Raw genomic sequence first — 25,144 nt, forward strand, 5'->3', positions numbered from 1 at the left:
GGCAGACCGCACCTGAAATCAAGAATTTTTTGTTGGAAATTGCTGTGTAGCTCTAAGGCAGCTCATTCTGGGAAGATCCGAGTAAGGAAGGAAACAGACTGGGGGAGAAACTAGGGGGAAAGGAATAATATACATCAAGTTGGAAAGTAAAATAGTCTACAATGTTATCTGTTGCTGAATCCAGGAAACATGGTCATTCATCAAATCTCTGAGCTATTATATCTAAATAAATATATATTCAGCCTTCTAGTAGCTGGCCCATGCAAAAGATGAAACTCTTGCAGGCTACTGTTTTGCTCGGGTGGCAGAGGTTTATATTGATTTAAAGGCTCAAACATATGGTAAAGTTTCTGGGTTTGTTTGGTTTGTTAAAAGAAAATAATTAATGCAAATGTTTTGTGCTTAACTGTACTTTTTACAACTGCGCATCAGCGTGTCTTAATTTTTCGCTGCCCAACTCGCAGTGTTTTGGTCTGGATTTGTAACAGCCCCAAACACATGTTCAATTAATGTTACATAATCTGCAAATTCAGCCATTTGTCATGATTAACAGGACCAATCCTTATTCTTTGGGATGCAACTAAGTCTCCTCAAGATTACTGTTTTATCTCATCTTTTCTATTCCTTTGTTCTGTGTTTGTAAAGGGGGCACGTTACTGTCTCAACTCACAGCATGTTGTGGGATTTGGTTTGTTTATGTTTGTGAAATACAGTACAGAGATACCTCAGTAGAGTTTATACGATACTGTGTAACAAAATATCCTGTTCGAATATCAAGATGTACAACAAGTAATGTGAAGCTACAGCTTGAAACATTAAATGATAAAAATACTGAGTTTCCTCCCAGTTAGTGATCCTGTTCTGTGTTTTCTCTTACGAACAGAGAAGCCTCAGCAGAAAAAAACCCCACAAACAGAAAATTAGCCTGTCATTGCCTAGTTAAAGTTTATAGTGTTTCAAGAAGTAATTCAAATTAGAGGAAATGTTAGTTTTCATTTTCTAATTCTAACCTAATTATGTATTCTTTAAATTCTGTTAGTGTTGGTATTTTCAGTTTGCTCGTAAAAGTGCAAAATTACTTTTTGCTATTATAATGGCTTGGCTAGGATAGAGCGCTGTAATTTTGAAGAAGAAAAGAGCCTTTAGAAATAGTGTGCTACTAGGCATAGCTATTGTTTACTGAATTGAGCTCTTGAGCAAAAATAAGCCTTTCTTTCACAAAGCCTGTGTACTTGAGGACATTTTAGGTACTGAGCAGTGGTACTTGGTGGAACTCCTTTTATCAGACCGAAGGTACACAAGCCGCTACAGGATTTGAGGCCGAGGGATCACACATTTCATAGCTGGCTGACTTTGTTTTGTGGCTTGTTCTTTGTTGAATGCAAGGAGACAGCTTTACCTGTGTCATCTGCCTACTGTGATCTTGTTGCTACATGTTAGTAGTGAAACAGTTCATATTTTGTTCCTTAATATTTCAGGAATATTTTCTCTCCCGTTTATATAGTCGCCAACCTACTGTGTTATCCCTATAATTAATTAGAAACTATTACACTGTGTGTGTGGCGCTGAAATACAAGAACTAGATCAGTGTTCAGCATCAGCTAAGACCAGAGAAGTGCGTTTAAAAGTTCTACTAATTATAAGGCACATTAATTTGTTTATGGAGATGAAGTCTGAGTAAAACTTCTGTGTACAGCTGGAAGGCACCTTCAGAGGTAATTTGGATGCTCTAGGATCAAATACACATGGGTTGTCTGGCAAATGTTTGGATAACCTGTTTTTAAAATGCTTAGTGATAGTGATTTCTGCAGCGTCCTAATGCAGCCAATTACAGTTTTTACTATTCTCATCACTAGAGTGCTTCCCACTCAACCCAAGACCTACCTAAATCTTTGTTTCTGCAAACTAAATACATAAAATATGACCAAGGTATTTATCAGTTTTTCTCCATGTATGACAAGTAATCAATTTAAAGACTATGACCATGCATCTTCCTACCTCTACTCTTTTTGTCTTTTCTAGAAGAAAGGAAAAAGGATTTAACAATCTGTCCTCTTAACTCTTGTTTTTTTAGACTTGGAATTACTGTAGTTGTTCTCCGTTGGACTTGTGCCAGTTCATATACAGTTCGTAGACATCTATATTGATATCTGATTCTCCATGTTAGAATGCTCCAGCTGAGACTTTATCAGTACACCCAGCTGAACTATAAGTTGTATAAAAGTGGAACAGTTATGTCATATGCCATATATATGATAACCTATGTAATACCTCCTGGAATGATGCTTTTTTTTTGTTGCCCTCCCCACCACCCCAACAGTAAAGTATTAAGGATACAGTCTGTAGCCTATAAACCCCATGTTGAAACAGAGTTGCTGTACTATGTGTTTGCTTTTTTTTTCTCTCTAGGTGTAATACTTAATACTGGCCTTCAGCTAACTTCATGCTTTTGATATCAGATAATTTCTCCATTTTACTCATCTGTTTTGGATTGTTTCCCTCTGAGCAGCTGCAGCACCTGCAGTTCACTGTCATCTACTGATTTTATAAAAGTACGGTATTCTGTCATCCACAATATTAAAAACCTAAATAGCGCTAAATGCAGGACAGAACTCTGCAGTCTTTTACATTTGTTTAAAATGAATTAAACACCCTTGTCTTAATAAATTATCAGAATTTAATTATTTTCTCCGTGAAATCAGTGGTATTACTGCCATAAAGAATTAAATGAAAAAGGGATCCATTCTAAGGTCCCATTTACTGGATTATTTTTAACTTTGGCACTCATTTTGTAAACACTTACTCATACACACATACTTGCCCCATTGAATTGAAAGAGACCGATTAGCTGTTCAGAGCCAAGTGCTTTGCGATCAGGGACTATAGCTGTGTTGTAAATACGTTCAGGCGCTTACCTTTTTTTGTTGTCTTGAACACATGTTTATTCATTGCACTAGAAAACTCACAAAAGTTAACATTGTAATAATTTCTTTCTTTATGCAAAAAGTCATAGTATGTATATGTTTATTCCATTTTAAAATTCTGTGCCCTACAAAATGACCTACAAAAAAGAACTTACAAATTAAATTTGGGTATAATTAGCTCTTTAGCAGGCTATCTGCAGTGACCATGATCTGCACAGTAAGATCTCTTCTCTCACTGTGTTTTCAGACTTGTGAAGAGTTAATAACTCAGCCTTTTGTACAGCTGTTGCTGGATACAAATAGAGGATCAAAAGCGACCTTGAGACTCTTCCTACCATACCAACTAGCTGGTCGTATCATGAAAGTGCTCTCTATATACAAGCACTCAGTTGGACCTTCAGCTGAGTTTTATAGTTCAGTTGCTTTAGGAAGAGGTAGTAGCGCTGTGGTATGAAGTGATTTCAAAGTGTAAGTGTATATCAAATCTGAAGAGTTAATTCATTGTCAGGTGGTTTTGGTCTGTAAGATATAACTATTAACAAATACTGGTATGAGCTTGGTTTGTGTGGATGAGGCCATACTTTGATGATACAGAAGACTTTATGGAAGGAGATATAGTTCCCATTCATAAACATTTTATAAAGTAAAAAGAGTCTACTTTATCTAAATTAAACCTGATACTCAGTAACTGTCAAAGTGCTTTTAGCTGTAAGCAGAAGGTGATATTGAGGAACTTTCTTATGAAAGAATAATTTTGCGGAAGTTAATAAAGCATAAACAACAACTGGTCATGGACTTATACAGATACCTGGATCTGATGCACAAGCGAAGTAGTTCTGACAACATAAAATGCTTTTTCTTTAATACCCTATTTTTTAATCATGTTAACTCTGCAAAAAAATGCATAGATTATCACTTTATGCGTAACTACACAATATTTGAAAGTTATTTGAGAGCAGAATTTGCATTTGTAGTATTTGAGCATAGCTTCTCAAAATATATTATACTATTTTTGCAAAGCTAGAGAGGTGAATATGCCCTGATTTCTTCTAAGTTGTTTTTTTTAAAAAAAGTCTATTCTTGAATGAACATAGCAACTTCTAAGCTACATGTCTGTGCTGTATCTGCCTTGGCCAGGCATGGTGGGAATGCTCAGTACACTAGTTATTCCCAATTACCCTAAATTAAGCCACCCATGGGATTGCGATAGTTCAAGACGAGTCCCCATCTCCTTTCAGGATTATGAGGCTTGTAAAGAGCGTGAAGCCTTCTGTTTCCTTCTTTTTCTTGTACTGTGCTTCAGTGGACCCAAGAAACTGGCCAATTAAATACAGCTCATAAATAGGAAATAATGCTGTGTTTCACTGTTACATATCTGCTGTTTGGAAAGCTTGATTACATTTTGAACTGTAGTGAATGATTAGAGCAAAGGTTTCCTATTATTTTATTCTAACAAGTTGCAATTGATAATGTCACTCAGCAACAGTTGTTAGGTAGGGAAGATAGGCACGAGGCATTTTCTCAACTTGCATTCCATAGAGATCACAGTTCTATTAATAAAAGCCATATAAGACCTCTACTAGCTTCCTGGATACAATAGAGATTCATTTAGTAATGACAGGAATATTATACGGCATACCTATTCACCATACCACTTGGTGTAAGGCACCACATTTAGCATTTGCTTTTCATATGCAACGGGTAAGCTAATGGTGTAAAAATGCTTAAGATAGCATGAAGGTTCTTTTTTGAAAGTTCAGAAGGGAGTTGGTTTTTGTTTGGGTTTTCGTGTGTTTTTTTTTTTTTAATGGAGCTCATCACCTCTTATATGCTAAGTAACTTTGTCTAGTATGACGAATAACTGCTAAATGAGTCATACTTCAGAATAAATCTGAAGAAGACACCTGCTTGAATGAAGCAAACGACACCACATATCAGCAAGATACCAGAGCCATTCTCCTCTGAAGAACATAATCTACCTTGAAGGGATTTTGGTGAGAGCTATATGATGCAAGTAGACTGGCATGGCCAGAGCTCTGACTTATTTGCAGCAACAAAACCCAGGCACATCTGCTGGCAAGCATTGACTCTTCCCTCACCTTAAAGAAAATCTTTGAGGCTACAGAAGCTTCTAGTGAATATACATGCTGGAGCTTTGTTTGCACGCTTGCTTCCCTGAAAGCGACTTGAGATATCCTGTCATGTGGATTCCTTTGTGGGTTATTTTTTCACACCTATCTGTATTTGTGTGTCAGGGCTTCCTTTAGAATAGCATTGCCACAAGCCGTACTTTAGAGTCAGTGTTGCCTGTGTGTGCCTCCTTGTAATGTGTCTTTTCTGAAGATGGGTCTTAACTTGTCACCAGCCTAGGTCCTGTTGGCTTGCTTTGATGTGCACACCCTTAAGTTAGCTCACAAGGAAATCCCCTTCATCAATTGATCTCTTTATTTTTTTTCTGGATTAGATGGATAATAAGCTTTTGAGCTACAAACAAGGACAAAATGAAACCTTATGAACTCTGATGTAGCTTAAAACATGGGTTTTTAAAGGCACGTCGCAGTAAGACTGAAAGATAATCCTGGAGCAGTCCTCCTGCAAAGCCTTAAAGACAACTGTTGTTAAAGAAAAGCTGTTAGGGAACTCCAGTACTGGAGTGGGGCAAGCTCAAACACACCATCGGCGCTGGTCTTTTTTGCAGTGATGGGGTGTGAGAACACAGGGGAAGACCAAAATAGCATAGCTCCGCTAAGGTGATGTTCCTTCCCTCAGCTATAGACTTGTTATGGCCAGGGTCCTGCTGTTCACACCCCTTTCTTGTAGGGGATGTTCTCAAACATTTGCAATGCAGGCAAGCAGCGAGTGAACTTCTGCCAGGGTTAGATGATGACGGCTTCAGGGGAATGCCTTGCATGCCTAAGTGCTGAGCTCTACTCATGACCGCAGCAATGCTGGCTGGTTGGTCATAAATCCATTATGGCATGCTGCATCTGTTGCACTAGTGGATGTTATTCCCTGCTATGTCTAGAGTCTTTCTGGCAATAGGTATGATCTCTCTCTTTATGGCTGTTCTCTCATAGTAATGGGCTGAAGATTTACTCTGTGGTGCTCTATACCTCCCCCATGCCAACCACTGGTCTCATGCCTTGTCTGTCTTCTCTGTCAGTATCTGAAGACCAGGCCTGCTTGGTAACTGATTTGGCCAGATTCATCGGCGTGACTGCTGTGATTTGTTTTACTTTAGCCCACCCTAGCAAATATTCTGTTACCACTGCCTGTCTGTGTGAAGAGGTCTGTTGGGTACATACTGCAAATCCACAAGCCAAGAAATGTAGTAAATGTATTGTTGTTTCGTATTTGACTTCTGTGGGGGCTGAGACAGAGGTTTTATCGTACCAGAAGTTTAAATCTTCTCTCAACCTTCCATTCTGATTCCCAGCATCCAAGGATACAAGGCCTAACTACTGTAAAAATCTCAGGAGGAGAGGTAGGAAAATCACTAGCCATCCATGCTGTTGCTACCTTAATAATAATAATTTGGATTTCCAGCTAAGACACAGTGATGATACTGTATAAAGAGTAGGAGGGTGTATTGGGTTTTTTCAGTGCTTACAGTGGCGAAGAGAAATGTCATTTTATGCTTAAATAACTAATGACTGTTAAGTATTATCTGTGTATCTCCTGGCATTTGTCAAAACTGGGAGGACAGAGAACTGGTTGGTGACACCTGGGTAATGCCTAAGCTTCTCATTGACTGCTAGTGACATAACATCATTAATTATGTTTAAAAATCTGGTTTTTAAAAAAAGTTGTTCCAGTCCTTTCCCTGTCCTGCTGTTAGAGCTTTATCATTGTGCTTTTATGCTGCATTTAAGTTCCTTGGCACTGAGCCAGCACTGCAGGATGTAACAGTGGCCCCTGTGGCCTTTTAGGATGCTCCGTTTTTGTCAGTAACCACCTTTCTGTAATTATTTCTGAAATTTGCTTCGTCTTGGCTTCTGCTGCAGGGAGAAATGTTCAGGGTCGCTGCTGGTTTGTTTCCGCCAATGTCAAATGATTGACAGCTCTTGGGGTACTGGCACTGAGATTCAGGGAGCCTGTCTGTCACGTCATGGCTGTAGCCTGTGGATCACGTCAGCAGGAAGGGGCAGTTTCTGGTCCTGTTCCAGAATGTCGTGTGGCACATTCTGTGCAGTCACTGTGACCCCTTAATAATCCGGGTCGTAAAAGTGGAGTGAATCTGAAAGTACAGAACAGCTTGAGAGGTGAGGTGGCACCTCAGCTGGCTAGCTTGAGGAGGGTGGCGCACAAGACGCTGATCCGTGACATTTGAAAATAGTGCAATTTTGTCAGATTTTTGATAACATAAATGGTTGTTACTGGAGTTTGGACTGCATTGCATTGGGCTGAACCATGTGTTGAAGGGTGTGGGGTTTTTCTTGTCCTTGTTTTCATTATCACATTTGTGTGTGTGTGTGTTATCACAACTGCATCTTTATTGCCTTAAGAACATTCTTCAAAATAGAATGAGTTCCCCACTGAAAGGGAGGATCAACAATATTTGTCTATTTTCATTCCCACCTGTAAGAACAGCTGCCCCTGTAAACTCAGAGCTATTTGCTGATATAGAAATGCTGAAACTGTCCTGACATTTCTTTTTATAAAAATCTGGATAAATAAAGATCGTGAAGAAAATCACTTGACAGTTTCCTTTAATGATTTTTCCCCTGTGTTATAGAAGTCGAATAGAGCTAATTATTAGTGAAATGCAACGTAGTGTTTTATTTGAAGCTTGTCTGCTAAATTAAGTCAGAATTCCAAACTCATCAATGAAATCCTCCAGTTCCCTTACTCTCAGACTGTAGTGTCTGCCCCTTCCCTCTGGCTGCTTTTTTGCCGGTAGCTGCATTGCTTCCACGAGTAACTACAATCTAAATACTCTCCCTAATTGCTTGTGTGCCAGGGCAGGGAAAATAATGGCCTACTGTATTTTCTATGTGCTTGGATATCTACTTAGTTTTCTGTGATAGGTTTTCTGGCAGATTTTGGAAGTACTTGAGTGTCTTTTGTAGAGAAAAGTCTGAAGAACAGTTTCAAATGTTAATGGTTTTATTACCTAATGAAGTTGAGAGAGACTGATTTTTGGTTTGTAGCTAACGTAACCCAGTGCATGGATGGCTGACTTGAGGAAGATCACGTAGCGGTTCCAAATCAGAGGTGACGCTGAAATACCGAGTTCCTCAGTCTTACTCCATAGTTTTACCTGTGTGTTCATCCCCTCTTTATATCAACATCTCAAGTATATTTTTAGTACGTTTCCAGCTGATACCTGATGTTGGCCTAGCTTTCACTTTTTTAAAAAAACAACTTTTGCTTATGTACTGGTTTAGTAGGACTTTTAAATGGCTTTTGCCTGGAGCTTCAACATATGTACCTAGCAGAATTTAGTCAAAAGGTGCTTCTAGAGACCTGAATGGTATAAACTTTGCCTTCTTTAAAGCGTGAAAAAGGTAGTGCATATCTTCATACATTGCATTCTGATGTCCTCCAAAGTATTCAAAGTAACTTAATGAGTGGCAAGTGTCTGTGGAATAGAGATACTTCTAGTACCCTTGCCTTGAGGGTGGCGGATTTTGAGGGTGGTCTAACCCTATTGGTAGCTCATTGCTTCCTCTGCAGTTCTCTAGATGAAAGTGAGCAGGTGCTGCTGACTCCCCGGGGCCTGCCTCTGAAGCTGTGGCAGCTCTCTGTGGGTCTGCTGCTTTCGTTGCTCCTGCAAGTCACACCCCTCAGAAAAACAAGAGAGGATGGGGGCTGGAATATCTGTGGAAAGCAAGTTGTATGAACTACTTCCAGGTTTGTACCACTCCTCTAGAAGGACCCAGCTTCATTCTCAGCTGACCACCTCACCCACAAAACTCCTACAAAAACATGTAGGTCTTGTCTTCCCAGCCCACTGTCAATCCCTGCCCTGCAGTGCCAGATGCTTTCCTTGATCTTGATCCTCACCACCACCTCCTGGGATTCCATTCCAAAAGGAAGGGAAGTGTAAAACTGAGATGAGCCTCACAGCCATAGCAAGTGCAGAAATTGTCCTTGGTTATTGCTCACCTGGAGAATAGTACTGATATCTTGCTGATACAGACGCATGTATACACGTCCTTAGTAAGCTTTCCTGTTAATTAATAAATACCTTCCAGTATTTATTCACTTGAAGAAAACACTGCAATTTAAAAAGTAATTCTACTATTAAAGTGATATATTTAGAATGTGCCCTTTTATAATGAGCCCTTTTGCGAAAGCTCTGTGCAAGACCCACTTGCAGAGTCTGATTGCTGAAGTGCTTATTTCAGTCTGTGAGATATTCTGGTTCATTCACCTGAATAAAACCTGAAGAAAACAAGGGAAAGCAGCGAAACGTCTGGGAGAGTGCAGTTTTGTTCTCTCTGGGGAGAGTAGCGTTAGCCCACCTGCTCCTGTTCTGTCAAGAGTAGTGCCGTTCCAGCAGGGCAGTTCTCCTGTGCTGTAATTTCAAGGTGAAATTTGCAGCAGCTCCTCCTTCTTCCCCTCGCCCTACCTAACGCTAAGCTTGCCTCTGGTTTTTTCTTAAAGGAAAACAAGAGGGATATAGAAAATGTCATTAAATACCTGTGTATTATTTCAACATTTTAGGGATTAATTTTTCTCAGGTATCTGAAAGGAGGAGTATTAATGAAACCCAGAATTTAATTTCTGGGTTTAGTAATAGTAATATTAATTACCTTTTAAAAACTCTACAAATGTTTTGGGTTTGTGTCAGTAGAAGAGGATAGCGAGGGAGTACTAGAAGGAAGTGACAGGAAGGTAAAGGTGGCATCTGAACATATTATTAGTACAGAGAAATCACTGTCCTCTTTATCCATGCTGGAATTTTATCATGGATTGCTTCTCCCTGCAGATTTCTGTTGTATAGTGTCAGCATGATACACAGTAACAAACAAAAAAAAATATTCTACCACTAGGTGGTCACCCTTGGTTTTGTTACTATTTTAAAAGAATATTGACTTGTGCTTTTCCTGACAAGACCACAGCCTTACTTTCATAATGGGATCAGATTCTCAAAATAACCAGTGAATTTTTATTTTGTTTGGTAGTCAAACCATGCTTTTAATTTTTTCAGGATGTAGTTTCTAGTTGACATCTGTAGGAACCTTGTCCCCTAATAAATAAAAAAAAACCATATGAAAAAAACACCGAGCCACAAAAATGCAGAAGTGCTTCATAGTCTTATGGATTCTTCTGAAGTCCAAAATCTCTCTTAACTGCAAGTTATATATGAGTAAAGCCTGATGAAGTCATAATTATTGTTTCTATTATAAAAATAATTGCCTTTCTGACAAAACAGGTCTAGTTTTTCTGTTTTAGGTTGCTTGTTATTCAAACAACAAAGCATTGAATAGTTACGCTTTAAGAATCTGTTTCCTTTTTGGTTAAATGATTACAAATATTAACACCTTCTTTCCATTTAAATCATGTAAATAGTTAAGACTCATGCTGTAGCTAAGCTGATTCTGTCTCTGCTTTAAAAATAGAAAATGCTAGAGCAGTCCTTCCCTTCCCCCACTATGTACTCACTAGTCCAAGCTAGTAAATGTTACTGAATGGATTTCAGTGTTGTAGCCATTCTACAGTAAGTACAGCAAGATCCTTTGTGAAAAAGCGAAAGGAGGAAAAAAAGGTAGTAGAAATCCATTTGTGGACGTTCATCAGACCAGAGTACCTGCACCAATGACAGACAGGCTGTCCTCGAGAAACAAATAATGACAACAAACACTGCTGTTCAGAGAAGCCAGAATCTCCCCAAAAGACGCCTAGAAAGTATAGGGGAGTGTCCTGCGAAACGAAAAGCTAGCTGGGGTATTCTGACCAGCCAAGGTTGGTATAGCAGCCATTTCAGAAACTGTGTACTGAAATATGCTAAGCTGACCCAATTTGTGATGTTCTAGCTCTAAACTGCTTTTTGGGTGGTTTTCTTTTAGCTGTAATATAAATGCATGCTTATTTTAGTGGCACTTTCTTGTCTTGCATGGGTTAATACAAGGGCGTTAAAGCTATTTTTGTTCTTTCTGCACTCTTATCAGCTGATCTAAAATACCTTTTCTTGTTTATCTGCCCTATTTGTTTTATGCAAGTGTTTAAGGCTTGACTTACCCTGACTTTTGCTGTCCTGTCACATGGTAACTGGATACTGAAGGCTAATTGTTTACGACAGGGAACTGGGAAATGAAAGGAGGGGGAGGAGTAAGCTTTACGTATAACTTTAATATCAAAAGAAATTTATAGGTAGCTGAAATAGGAGGCAATGGAGGAACTACGGGTGATAGTTATTGTCCTGTACTGAAATACTTAAGACAAAATTACAATTTTAAGGGTTTGCATAGAGAAGTACTTAGGAGGTATTTAATTTGCTAGACACTGACGTTTTCAGCAATGAGGAACAAACTCTGTCATTAAGTGTTTAACAATGCTATTGTTTGTGCCGCATTTCCCTATTTTTTTTCATAATTCAAGTGTGTAAAAGGGTGCTTTGAGTAACTGCAAGAGTCTAATAGCAGTTTTTTCTGAGTGATCATAATTCCAATTAATATTGACCATATCATAAGGCTTAGAGTGAAACAAAAAAGAAAATAAGGAAATCAAACTTAAAATCAGTGATATTATGATACCAAATTAAAAACAAGGAAAGGAGGAGACAGGAAAGAGAGATCTGATATATTGTGCATAAAAATAATTCTAAATTTACTATGTAAAACGTAGCTATATGTTATAGGAATCAGAGTTATTCTTAAAATACCTTGCCTAATTTCCAGCACTGCCAGTTTTAGAATTAAGCAATACTCAAGAGTTTAAGCAACAATTACCATAGCTTCTGAAGTAACTGGGTGCAATGGTACTGTAAGGTTATATTTATTCAGCAGTTTTAATATGCAGTGTATGTTTTACCTTCACATTGTTCACTGTTTGGGCTAAGGTTTCCTGACCCATAGTAACATTTTCAGCTCGTGAGGTCAGTAGTTCCCAAAAAACCAAGACATGCTCCCTGAGACTGAAAAGATATTTTACAGAAGTGTATCAATGTTAGCAGTAACCACTCCTTGATACGGTTCAGAGTTAAGTTCTTTTGCTGTTCTTAGAAAGAAATAGCCATAGGCAGCCAAGTTTTGAAATTTTCAAAATCACAGCAAAATATGGAAAGTAAAATTTTCTGAAGAATCCATCTTCAACATGGTCCGGCTACTTACAGCCTCTTGGTGGTAGCCAGACAGGGTGTCTGTATTTATTGATGGACATCTTGAAGTACTGAGAGGTTCCTGTTGCAGCTGAAGCTTCTGGTTGTTGCAGTTCACCTGAATAACAGGTATATTTAATACCATCCGTGGAGGTGTCCAAACCTGACTTTGTTCCTCAGGCACCCTTGCAGAGCAAAGGAACTCACTCACACTGCAATGCCGTGTATCATTACATATGCAGAGCGTAAAATGGACTAAAAGTGATGCAGGGGTGGAATATGTCATGATAAGATTTGGCACAAGGGTGAAAGGGTAGAGTCAGGCTATAGGAAAAGGTCTTCAGCCTGCTGGCTTGAGGGTCCACGACCAGGGTATTTTACCAAAATCTCCTGGATGTGGCAAAAATCAGCACACAAGGCCCAGCTGCGCTGCCCAGCTGGGTGCTGCTTTTGAGGCCACACACTGCATTCGCTGCCTGGCAGGCTGGGAAAATACGGAGAATTCTGAGCACATCTTGGGGGAAATTGCTTGCAGTCTGGATTACGGCCAAAAGTGCACTTGAGGAGCAAAATTATTCCAGGCAAAATTCCTTCAGAGTCCGAACTCAGCTCAGAATGTCCATATGCCTTTTCTGTCACCTTCTGGTAAGGTGAGGTCTGTTGAAAAGGCCACTGAAAAACCCTTACTTTGTTTTAGTGACTTGTCCGAGGAAATGACAACAGCCAAAGAGTGCTACCAGCTGCTCTGCGTACTCAAATCAAATCTGACGGGGGTCTAACAGATTAATGAATTTACAGTTGACATGATTTTACACCTTGGCGCTCTGGCCATGGCACACAGATCTTGCAAGCTCCTTGGAGCTAGAAAAGCATCCAGCCGGTTGCTTATCCTTTGAGAAGATGGAAAAAACAAACTGTACGTGAGCAACAGGCAGGGGAGTTGTGACTCTGCTTTCATGTGATGGGAGAAGGGGCCTGACACGCTTCTTCCAGCATGTGCAAGGCTCGGCACAGAGCCAGCAGCAGCAACTGCTGCGGCCGCTGCCATCGTCATTAGCAATGCCTTCACGCAGCGTGACGTGGCTTCTCTTGGGAACCAAGCGAGCTATGCTTGGATGTTGCTGTTGTGGGATTTTTAGGGTTTTTAATACATTTTAGTGGCTCATGTTTCTGTGTAAAAAGTTTGCAACAATAAATTGCAACGCCAAAGTACTCAAAATTTAGGACTTCTTGCAATATTGTTGCCTGTGCCACGCTGACTTGGCCCTCCAGTGTATTACAACCCCCTATTTGACAGCACAGTCACACGCAGTGCTTTTCCACAAAGCCCCTGCTTCCTTTGATGTGCAAGATGGATGATGTTCTGCGAATGTGTTAGGCTTATACTTAGAAAAAAATCCACCCTCTGTTTTTCTGTATGTTGCAATGGTTAGAAGACATGTAGTGTATTGTAGGAAAAAAAAGAGTTAACGTTAACTGTCCCTAAAAGCAGATTCTGTTCTTGTTTTTTGCTGTGGCACCTGTGTGTTTTAAGACCAGTCACCTAACCTAAAAGCTTCTTGACTGATCATAGTTATTATTATCTAAGGCTGAAATTTCAGAAGCTCAAAGCTCTCATAACCATAATTAAACTATGCTTTCAGTGCACACCCTAATGCTCACGTACTCTGGATAAAATAAGCTATTAGATTGGGTTTACAATTTAGGCATTAAAAATTTCTGTCTTGTGGTTCCTTAGTTATAAAGTAGTATGAATGGATGATGTTATGAGGATAGATTCAGCAAGGGTTTTGAAGTATTCTTTTTTTTGGGGGGAAACACCATGAAAAAGGCAATATAACATTAATAATTACGGTCAGTTTATAGTTTGGTTAGCATGTCTTAAAAAATGAGAGATCTTGCTAGATACGGAGACAGACAACAATTTGAATGCTAACACATTCACTGAATTACAACAGTGCAATGGCAAAACTGATGTGTGGTGATGTAATGTTGGTGCATCGTAAACAGAGCTGTGTGGGAAGGTGGGTTTGTTTTGATGGTTTTCAAGAATAGGAAATTGTGGGCATTTGCATGAAATGAAATGAAATCCCCAAATTTTGGAAGTCTACCAATAGAAATAATATTGGTTTGAACGAATCAAGGTTTTGTTATTTTTCATGCATTTGTTTATATATTTATGTGTACATATTGTTACATAATTTTCAGTCAAATGAAACGAAAGATTATTTGAAATATGAAAATGAAATATTTAAATGCCACTTGAACTACGTCTTCCCTCTCAGGCATATTTTAATAATCTCTAGCCTAAATTCTGATTATTTTGGAGCTCCTCGGTAGAATTTCATTTGTTAAAAGGAAGTGGCTTCTATTTTTCTGGTCATATCTAATCAGAGTAGTGAAGCACCCCAGATGCATTTCTTAACTTTTAAATCCTTGACTTGAGATTTTTTTCAATAGTTTTTATCATCAAGTATCAATTAAGTAGTTGACACACTTCTTTATCCTGCAAGGGCTTAAGACAGATGGGTAATTTTATAGTGCCACCGTAAAAATCTGTTAGAACTTAATTACATATACAAAATACCAGCCACTTTTAACAACTGAAGTCAAGCGAGTCCATTGATCTTGGAACTATAATGTTACAGAGTTTTTCTGTTATAATTATTGATTGATTCTTCAGTTGTCACAAACTGAAATGCTCAATACATCTTCGGGAATAAAAGGTAACAGTGATGAGCTTCATACATAGCATTTGTTGGTTTGGCAGAAATAAATATTAGCTACAGCACTTTCCAAATGACCTGTGTTTCTCCTCTCCCACTAATGAACTGTGGCGGCTTCTACTTCCAGTTCTTCTTTGATGCTGCTGCTTCCTATGAGCACTGGGACACCACCTGTTTACTCTTCGAGCAGTATTTTTCTAAAGTGCTAAGCCTTGGCATAAATCTTCTCCTGGTGAAGTCAGTGAGAAGACTTCCATTCATTTCCACTCCTCCTTGTTTTGAAAATCCTTTTTTTTAAAAATTATTTTTGGTTGGGTGGTGGTGGTGGTGGGGTCTTTGTTTTTGTTTTTGGTTGTGGTGTTTTTGGGGGTTTTTTTTGAAGACAACACAACTTTTTAGAAATAAAAAGAAAGGGATGGGATGTCTGGAGTTAATGACTTATGAAAATATTTTTACTTAGTATTTCACTACTATGATCATCACTGCAGGAATGACTTACAGGTAATTGCAGGTAGATGTAAAAGAGTGTAGTCTGTAGGAAAACATGAAGAAAAGAACACTGATGACTTAGGGATCAAAGTCAGAATTGCAAATCCCCAGTTTGGGGGATTTTCACTGCTGAGAATAGTTGTCAAAACCCCTGTTTTACAGCCAAAGAATTGTTTAGAAGGCAATTGAGGCAGTCAAATAGCATTTGAAACATTTCAGGGTATCTGTGCTTATTTTTTTTTTTCTAAGTATATTATAAATAAGTAGTAAAACAACACAGGAGCATTTGGCAGTGCTTCCCTTACAAATCTATATACTAATACTGGGTTTTGAAGGTACAAAACTATGTGTCTTGTTGCATGAGGTTAAGTAAGGGAGAGTTTGTCCTGCAGTTCTTATTCAGCTTGTGGTTCTCCTGATTTCACTGAGGTCCTCTTGAGTTGAAATTCCAGTTAATCTGTCTTGGAAAGCAAATGCACAGATACTGGCACTTTGAAAAATTGTTCTGTTAAAAAAAAAAACATGTGAAAAATGAACAAGAAGGGCCACAGTCCTTTATCATAAGAACCTGGCAGCTTGTATATGTTCGTATCTTCAAAGCTGTGTTTGCTGAAGGGTGAAAGTTCATATTACAGTGAGCTGCTGATCTCCTTCCAAACATAGCTCGAGTGCATTAAGAACAGGTCTGACTAGCATAAACAGATATTTTTTGTAAATTTTTTTTTTATTTTCCAGATTGAAAGAAATGAGTAGGATTTGTAATTGCAATTGGCTGGAAGTGCCATGGGGAGATGGAGATTTAGGTATTGTATGATACTTTGTAATTATTTTTTTTTTTAATTTTGCCTGTTAATGCAGTGAATATATTTATTCTTTCACGTTAGTTTTTACACAGCAATGCAGGCTGCCCTTCCTGGTAAACCATACACTAGAGATCTTGGAACTAATGTGGCTTCTAAATATAGTTAGAGATACTTTGTATTCAGCATCTGTCAGAGGCGACATCGGTAGGGAATTATTGCATTAACAGTTTTGGAATAGACTGTGTTTGCTAATACTGCTGTTACAGGCAACAATTAATGAAAAAAATGTCCTCGTTTATATGCTTGTTAATGCTTTCCAAGTGAGAGGCATAGCAAGTTTGTAGATTAGCAACAATCTAGACAATTTATTTTAAGACACCCTTGATGTTTAGTTATGGTACATATTTGTTTTGAATATATTCTTGTCCCTGTGGTATTTAATGATGAATTACGATGTTTACTGATAAATCGGTTGGAATGTGGAGGGGGTTTTCCAAACTTTGTTTGCATAAAATATTTCTGCAGCATTTTGCTTATAGATTTTATTTCTAGTAGAAAATGATACAAGCGTTTTGTATTTAATGGGTTTAGCAGAAACAGCTAGCTGCTGGATGCCTTTACATGAAGACAGGCAGATAAGGTGTGCCTAGGTGCAAAACAGAGCTCACGGTGGTATATGGCATCATATGATTCTCAAATGTCACTGGAGTAATGACATTAACATTCTTCTGAGCAATCTAACAGGGAAGGAGGTGAAGGAAAGAAAGGTGGGGAAAAAATGTTGCTTTGCACCTGCATCTTTGTCTTGTTTAGAGACACAGCTACAAAAATGTCCAAAGTGTGAATGTATTTAACAGGCACAAAAACTTTATGACACAATTTTATTAGATGTTTTTCTATGTAATAGTTGGGGGTTTTTCCCCTCTTAATTTAGGAGTAGGGTAAACTGTCGAGAGAGAAGTTCTCATCCGTAGAGACAGGGGAACAAAATTTCAAAAGTAGCTACTAAATGCAGCTTTTAATTATTTTTGAAGAATCCTTTGCAGCTGCCAGCAGGAGAACTTAACCTATCTAACTCGTTTGAATTAAACGACTCACATGCTTGTTCAGACTACTACCGAAGAAGGAAAACATTGAGCAAAATTCTCATAGTAATTGCACACATCCAACCTACAATAGGATAAATATACCTGAGCTTACTGGGAAGACAGAAAAAATTATGTTTTATCAAAATCAGGTCACTTTAAGATTTCTGAGCTCAGATTTTGTAGTATAATACCTCTTAAAATCCCAGTCGCTTTGTGTGTGGCTTTCTTTTAGCTGTAATTGTAATTCTTTTAGCTGACGAGCAATAAGAATTGTGAAGTATTACATTTAATAAACCTCAAGTATAAATTATAGGGAATGATGTGTGTGCACGTACATAAATGTGCACATACAGATGATCAGAGCTTAGTGCAAATAGTTCTGAAAGAGTTTTGGAAGCCGAGTTTTGCTTATGGTTCATCTGCTCCCACAGATGAAAGAGTACAAGTTGCTTCACAGGTACTGCATACCCTGACATAATAGAAATCTCCATGCATTTTTAAGATCAGGTTTACAAATCTTTAATCTCCTGTATTTTTTAACTTCTGCGATCAGTTTTATGTAGTCTCATGATAATTTAAATACTCAGATGTGCTTTTGTTTTGCTGGGTTTGATCTCAATAGCATCCAGTAGTACTGAGTCCCATGGTGGAGTTAGATGTTCTGTGAGAAGATGCAGTCTTACATCTGAGTAAGTTTCATTCACTAATACCTCAAGGAAAATGGAGGGTTTGCCTCAATTTCTGTATGTGCACTATTTCATGTTTTTAACTATGGCCCGATTTCTCTTCAGGCTGAGCAGTCTTCATCTTTTTGGTCACTCTTTGTGTGATTGCAGGGTGGTGGTAATTGTAACTCAAAGTGTACTTTCAGAAACAGGCTAGTGGACGGAAAAGGGCTCCAATATGAAGCAGAAACGGTCTCTTTCTACTGAGTAGTTTCCTTAGAGCTTAGACTGATGGTTGCCAGTGACTGTGCAATAGCTTTTCCCTTCACAATTCACCGCTTTGTCTCTCAGACGCGGGACCTGGCGTTGCAGGCAGTCCTAGTCCATTGCAACCCACAGTGTCAGACGCGGGAGGTTCATCTGATTGATACTGAGTGATCGTACTCGGCTAATTCTCTTCGCATTTTTTCAGGGATTTTGGGGGCCTTGCTAGAACTCACGAGTGATTGTGTTAGCATTGTACAGTTCCACTGATATTCCTCTTACAGGAATAAATACTGGTAATTCATAATATCTTTTGACGCTAGTTCTTCCTTGCGCAGTCTCTCAAAACTTGATTTGCAAGAGTCATACAACGGGCTTCGGCCGTGCCTGCAGCCCTGTCTGGCGAGAAGGGATCTGATCAAATCAAAAAGGGATCAAAGACTGTCCGTGGCCAGCCTTCCAGAGGGAAGGGCAGGCTCCTCCGCGAGAGCCACAGGGTGACGCTGGGGCCTGGCCGGGGGTTAGGGCAGGAGGGCAAGGCAGGGCGGTTGTTGGGTTTCTTTCCTCCCCTTTCTTTTTTTGGGGTGATAAATAAATGAAAGTAAATGCCAAACCTTTAGCCCTAAGAGCCTAGTAGAATGGGAAGTTAGATTTAATACCGTATTTCTATGATAGCTACCTTTTTTAGTGTAATTCTCACTGTATTTCTCTCCTTGCAGTTTGTAGTAGCTTATCATACATAAGGATTTCCATATTGATCTTCACATACATCAGCTTTTTAAGGACTTTTTCGGGCAGGTTTATGTCTGGTTTAAGTTCAAATATCATTTTCCTTAAGAAGAATATAAATTTCTATATGCCAACTGTAAAAATAAATGGGGTTTGTGTTTTGTTGGGTTTTTTTTAATGAACAATGCAAGAATAGAAGTGGGAAATATGGTAATTGATGAATTTATTAAATCAGATTACTGAAATCAATATATCGGTATTTTGTTCTCTGTATCACATAATAATTGATTAGAGATGTTTACAGTTAATAATAAAACGGGTTTTATTTTCTAGAAACTGATCATTTGATATACAGTCTCTAAAGAGAAAAAAATTGATTTCATGGCACAGTTGACTTCATTCTGTATGTTGTATTTCTGTTTCATTCTATGCATTCCAAAACCCTGCTAATTCTTACGGTTTACTCAATAAATGTTGTTATTATATAGGTTCTTGGGCAGATCGCTCACCTCTGCATGAGGCAGCCAGTCAAGGACGTCTTCTTTCTCTAAAGACTTTATTGTCACAGGTGAAGGCTGTATTCTTAAAATTGCTTTCATTTTTTACCTAATTTCATTTCTCAGCACAGATTATTAATGCAGATTTAGTATGTTTTGCTTTGCTTTTTTCAGAATTTTTCAGAGCAATACACATTTAGGAATTTTTTATATGTTAAGATTTAAGTTTAAGTATTAACTTAATTTATTAAGTATTTCCTCTGTATGTTTTTAAAACTCCCCCCCGCCTAGTGTTTTTTTTCCAAAGCTGTATCTAAATATGTATCAGTCTTCCACTCTTGCATGGTGTAAGTTAATGAGTTAATGTAGTTCCACTGCTTTAAGCCGTCAGGTAAATAGAGCTAGTCAGGAAGATACTTGTTGAGGGAAGATTCCCTGAAGGATTCTGGGGTTTGCATATTGATTTAAAACAATAATAATTTGTTAATAACAAAGGGAGAGACTGTAAACTGCTAAATTTTAAAATCACAGTATTGTCATATTAGCTACTACAATACTGAAAAATTATGTTATAGAATACATTTGATGAAAGCCAGTAGATGCAATTATTCATTCTTAAGAATCAAGCAACATCTACTGCAGAAAATTTCAAGGGCTTGGTGATTTTCTCAATCCAAGAAGTGCATTCCTTGCTAAAATTCATGGCTTTAGATATTTCGGACCTTAAGTCAGAGACACATAGAATCACAGGACAGTATAGACTCAGGACCTTGTTGAGTTTTAAAGAGCACCAAGAGTGGAGATGCACCAACCTCCCTCTTCCTGGGTTTCATTGTCCCCACAGTGAATTTTTTTTCCCTATAACTAATGGGAATTCACTATTTTCCAACTTATGTCTGTTACCTATTGTCTTATTGCTGTGCATCTCAGCAGTCTGTTTCCATCTTCTTTTTACCCTCTATATCATATTGCTATTTCTGATTTTACGTAAAGAATGGACAACTTACTTCTATTCTGTTAGATACATTGATAGATTATTCTTTTTATGCTCACTGAAGATTTATTTATTGCAAGCAGAGTTTTAAGCCTGTTCAGAGTATTGTAAACTATTAATTTGACCAGTAGCGTGAGGAAACAACTGTTAACAGCTTTTCTATGACCTTTACATGTCATTCATGTCTTGTTTAGGGGTACAATGTAGACACACTAACAATTGACCAAGTAACTCCACTTCATGAAGCCTGCCTGGGAGATCACGTAGGATGTGCAAGAATCCTTCTTGAAGCAGGAGCAAATGTAAGGGCTGGGTTTCTGTGTTATATATGGAGTCCAGTGCTAGCCTTGGTTTGACTGAGGAGGATATGTTCCTTGATTTTTTTATTTTTATTTTTATTGGTATTTTTCTCTACTCACCCTATGGGTTGTGTTGATCTCCTTTAATTACAATAAGCTGCCATCTGAAAGCTATCAAAGGAAAAGTGATGGTCAGACACTGAGACAGAGTAATGAATCGGAGAGAATGTTAGCAGCGTGTCACCAGCCTTCTCTGAATTTCATTACGTTATTTCTCTTCCAAAGTATGGAATGTGTTCCTCTACTGGTTTCCTCTTGCTTTGAGTGCTTGCAGGAGACTGTTCTTTTAATCTCCAGAATGTCTTTTTTAAACACTACACCTGTGTGCTCTTAAGATTCTTTGGTCTGACTACAAAAAAGCACCGGCTCTTTTCTGTATTCCTGACATAGCCTATCTGTTGTCCCAAAACAAAAACGTGACTTTACAGACCACTTTCACTACAATCTCTGCTGACATCAGAGTTCAAATGCGTAGCTGCCCAGATCTCTGATCTTTGTGATGGAAATATTTATTGTCCTTACAATTCAGTTTTGAGAATCATGTAGGAAATGTCTTTGTTATTACAGAAAAAGGAAAAATACATAGATGTTTCCAAAACCAATTTCTCTCCACTTCAGCTAGCAGGAGGATTCTAAAGATACAAACTGACAGATACTATAGACAAAACTATAAGAACAAATTTCATTTTCCTTATCTGAATTTTGTAAGTACTTTTAATTGAGTGGGTTTGGGGGTGCATGGAAAAGGCCAGAGTCCTGGAATGAGCCCTCTCTTAATCCCTGTGCTCCTTCCTTTAGTATTATTAGCCCTCACAAATTTGCCTGTTTTCTCTCCACATTCTTTCATCTTGGGAATATTCAGTTCACCAGTGAGGTGGTGAAGCTGGAATTAAAACAGCCAGCCTGTACCGTTAGCTTTGCCTCCGTTCTGTCAAGTATCGCTCCAACCTGGGGATTAAAACCACAGAAGAAAATGGCAAATAATTCTGACACTTAATACGCAGTTTGCATCCTTGGCAGAGCTGTGCCGAGAAGGTCCCCGTTACCCCATTACTACACAGAGCGTAGATTTTCTGTATCAATGAAACAAGCTAAGCGCAATGATTTTTGAAAATTATATCCTGCTCAGTTGTTGGTGTGTGCTCTTTAGCATTCCGGGTGTATTTTGGTTTATCCAACATAGTTTAACAAGACTAACATAAAACTAGTTTTAACTGAGGGGTGTGGTGAGAGGAAGACAGTAGCACAGGGACTGATCAGTTAAGCTACATGATTCTAACCAGTAAATTTTTTTTGTATTTTAATGGACTTTCTAACTATATCATGTTTTCAAAAATTACCTTTCTGTTCTTAAATAGATTTTATATATTTTAGGTGAATGCTACAACAATTGATGGAGTGACACCTTTATTTAATGCATGCTCGAGAGGCAGTGCAGCGTGCGCCGAGCTCCTGTTGGAGTATGGTGCCAAAGCTCAGTGGGAGTCCTGCCTTCCCTCACCAACTCATGAAGCAGCCAGCAGAGGTAGGAAAACTACCTGTTGAACAAGCACGCAGCAGTTGACAAATCTCTCAATAATAGTATTAAGAACTGTGTCTGGTTTTGTCTGTAAGACAGCTTACTGAAGCCGAGCAAACCCTGCCATGCTTTGTACCGACAGGTCACAGTGAATGTCTGGAGGTACTGATATCCTGGGGCATAGATGTGGATCAAGACCTTCCTCATTTAGGAACACCCCTGTACGTAGCCTGTGTTTCACAGCAGATCCATTGTATTCGAAAGCTTCTTTACGCAGGTATGTCGTGATTTAAATAAAAATATTACTAGTTTGTAAAATAAGCATACCTTATTATTGAGCTGTGCTCAGTCAATGAAACTGGAACCCTTGCTTGCAGGGCTTCGGAGTTCATTCTGCGATGCGTGCTTTCTTATAATAACTTACTAGGTCTTTCATTTTTTTGTGGTGTAGCAAGCATGTGAGGGAAAAAGAAAGCAAAACCAGTAAGAATGGATGCTCAAAATGTTTAGCACCTCCTACAGCTTCATAGATGTTCGTTTTTGGTAGGAAAAATAAAGGTAAAAAGTGAGCTTTGAGAAAGGAATTTTATATAGTAAACACTGAGCTTTCAACAGAGCTTTTTTAGCAATGTAGTCCCACCCTTTTTCATTCTTCAGCATGTTCTGATTGATCTTTTTACAAGATGCAGAGGCTGAGTTGCAGAGAGAATAGGTAAGGTAAAAGGCATTTGATCGTAAATTTCACGTTATTTTAATTAATCAATGGGAAGGAGATGTTGGAGGCTCGCTCTGTTTCAGCACAAATCCAGGGACACAACTGGAATAGCTGAAGCATCATTTGCTGTGTGTCAGGTAATGACATACAGGGCTTTTGTGTCCTGCAGCACAGCGAATGAAAATGCATATATGAATAATTACAGGCTTGCCATCACTGCACTGGAATTGTTTTTCCAGTTAATTGCAGGTTATTTAGAACTTAAGCAAGCAGTTAAATTGTTTCTCATTAAGTCAGTCTCCTTGTACGATTAACTATCCTATGTCATGATTTTGATTTTTAAGAACCACAGAACTATAATTAGCATATTCTGGGATTCAAATAGTGCCATACATTAAAAACAGTAACACAAGGTCATATTCTACATGTGTTGGTGCCCTGAAGTAGAAAAGGGTATGTAAATTGAGAATATAACTAACTGCTTATGGCAATCTGATTTTTTTCATATTTGATCAGTTTATGAGAATGTATTAGAAGCTGAAAAGCAAATAGAGAATGAAATAGGCAAGGGAATGGTACTGTGTATTTTCAGATTGTTAATACTGAGACCAGTGAGTTATTCAGGCTGCAAATTAGGATAGGCCTGTGATATTATTAAATTATTTTACTCAAATGATAATTAAAAAGGCAAGAATTGTTGATTCAGGGAGAAACGTTGGTACAGAAGCCAATTCTTGGTCTCACAAGCTCAGTAAATCTCTCTTATGAAGTCTTAGTTTTTCTTCTGCTAGAATAGTCCAGAAAACTGTTGGGGCAAACCCAGTTTTAGGGGGACTAACAGCTTGCTCGTGAGAAACATTCTTCCATACTAGCTAGTTTTATTTAACTCTTGGTTGGATGATTTTTTCTTGAATATGAATGCATTATTGCAGATTAATTTAGTCCATTTTAATTTAAAATAAATTAGCAATTCCTTATTAATACAGAAGTGTAATAATTAGAATTCTGTGGATTGGGAGATTTAATGCTTTGAGTTTTTTCTTACTAGCTTTCATGACTGTGTATCCCACCTTAATTAAAACTAAGTCCTTTATAGAAAAATCTTTGATAAAGCTTGGATGGGATGGGAGTCTATTTCAAATCCTTTGCCAGCTTCAACACATGAAAAACTACAAAGCATCTGGGTTAGATTCCTTCCTGAATTGGTGTACTTCCAAAAATATAAATAGTAAACTTCAGCTTATTCCTTTTAAAGACTTAAATAAGGAAAGTATATTTTTTATGCAGTGCAAATTTTCTTCAACATGTACAGAATGTACTTTCTCATAATTAGGGCAACAATGATGCTCACATGACCTAATTGGATTTTTCTTTTCCTTCTTTTTGAAAGTATTTTCCTTTAAAATCTAGTTGTACTTTGGTAATAAAACCTAGGATAAGTGTATGGGCTCAAAAAAACCCTGTGATATGAGTAGCTATAGTGCAATGCAATAAAATCAATAAAGTGGCCAAATTCACTGTAGCATTCTAGGACAGTGGGGTTTTTTTGTTTGTTTTGTAACATCATCTTTACTCAATGACGATGTTAATTAATCTCTTCTTATGTCTCTCTGTGTGCATCTACCCACCAGGTGCCAATGTGCAGAAAGGAAAGCATTTGGAAACTCCACTCCATGCTGCTGCCCAGCATTCTAGTACAGAGATCGTAAACCTACTCCTTGAATTTGGGGCAGACATAAATGCCAAAAATACAGATTTTGAGAGGCCTGTTGATTTAGCTGCTCCAAGCAGTTTAGTGGAGAGACTGCTCCTCCTCCATGAAGGTGAGATGCAAATACATCTGTGTTTTTGCAACAATAACCTGTATTCTTTAAAAAAAATCCCACAACGAATCACCCCACCCCACCCAAAAAGAAAGCCTTAACAGCCCAAGCAACCCATTTTACACAAGCTAACTTTATGCTTTATGAAATTAATATATTAACATTCAGGTAAATTCCTTTTAACTATAAAAATACCCAGTAATACTTAGTCTCAGGCCAGAGGCTTTTGACCAAGCAGCACCAGAATTTATACAAGCTGAAAAGGTAACATCACATCTTTACTG

The 25,144-nt window shown here is 38.2% G+C and overlaps 1 protein-coding gene across 7 annotated transcripts in view; it reads left to right on the top strand.

Annotated features, from left to right (window-relative positions):
• The window catches only part of ASB5 (ankyrin repeat and SOCS box containing 5), a 38,262-nt gene that overhangs the window by 11,357 nt on the left and 1,761 nt on the right, over positions 1–25,144 (top strand). For 3 of the 7 annotated variants that reach the window (XM_037399507.1, XM_037399498.1, XM_037399489.1), the window contains 5 exons: positions 19,442–19,521; positions 20,639–20,746; positions 22,178–22,328; positions 22,465–22,599; positions 24,669–24,860. In XM_037399507.1, the coding sequence (XP_037255404.1) occupies positions 19,442–19,521; positions 20,639–20,746; positions 22,178–22,328; positions 22,465–22,599; positions 24,669–24,860 (666 nt within the window). Of the gene's footprint in view, positions 1–10,552; positions 10,836–15,998; positions 16,208–19,441; positions 19,522–20,638; positions 20,747–22,177; positions 22,329–22,464; positions 22,600–24,668; positions 24,861–25,144 lie in introns of those variants that run through there. The other 4 variants (XM_037399533.1, XM_037399543.1, XM_037399516.1 and 1 more) reach the window with 4 other exon arrangements.

Source organism: Falco rusticolus, chromosome 1 (assembly GCF_015220075.1).
Source record: "Falco rusticolus isolate bFalRus1 chromosome 1, bFalRus1.pri, whole genome shotgun sequence".
NCBI classification, from domain to species: domain Eukaryota; kingdom Metazoa; phylum Chordata; class Aves; order Falconiformes; family Falconidae; genus Falco; species Falco rusticolus.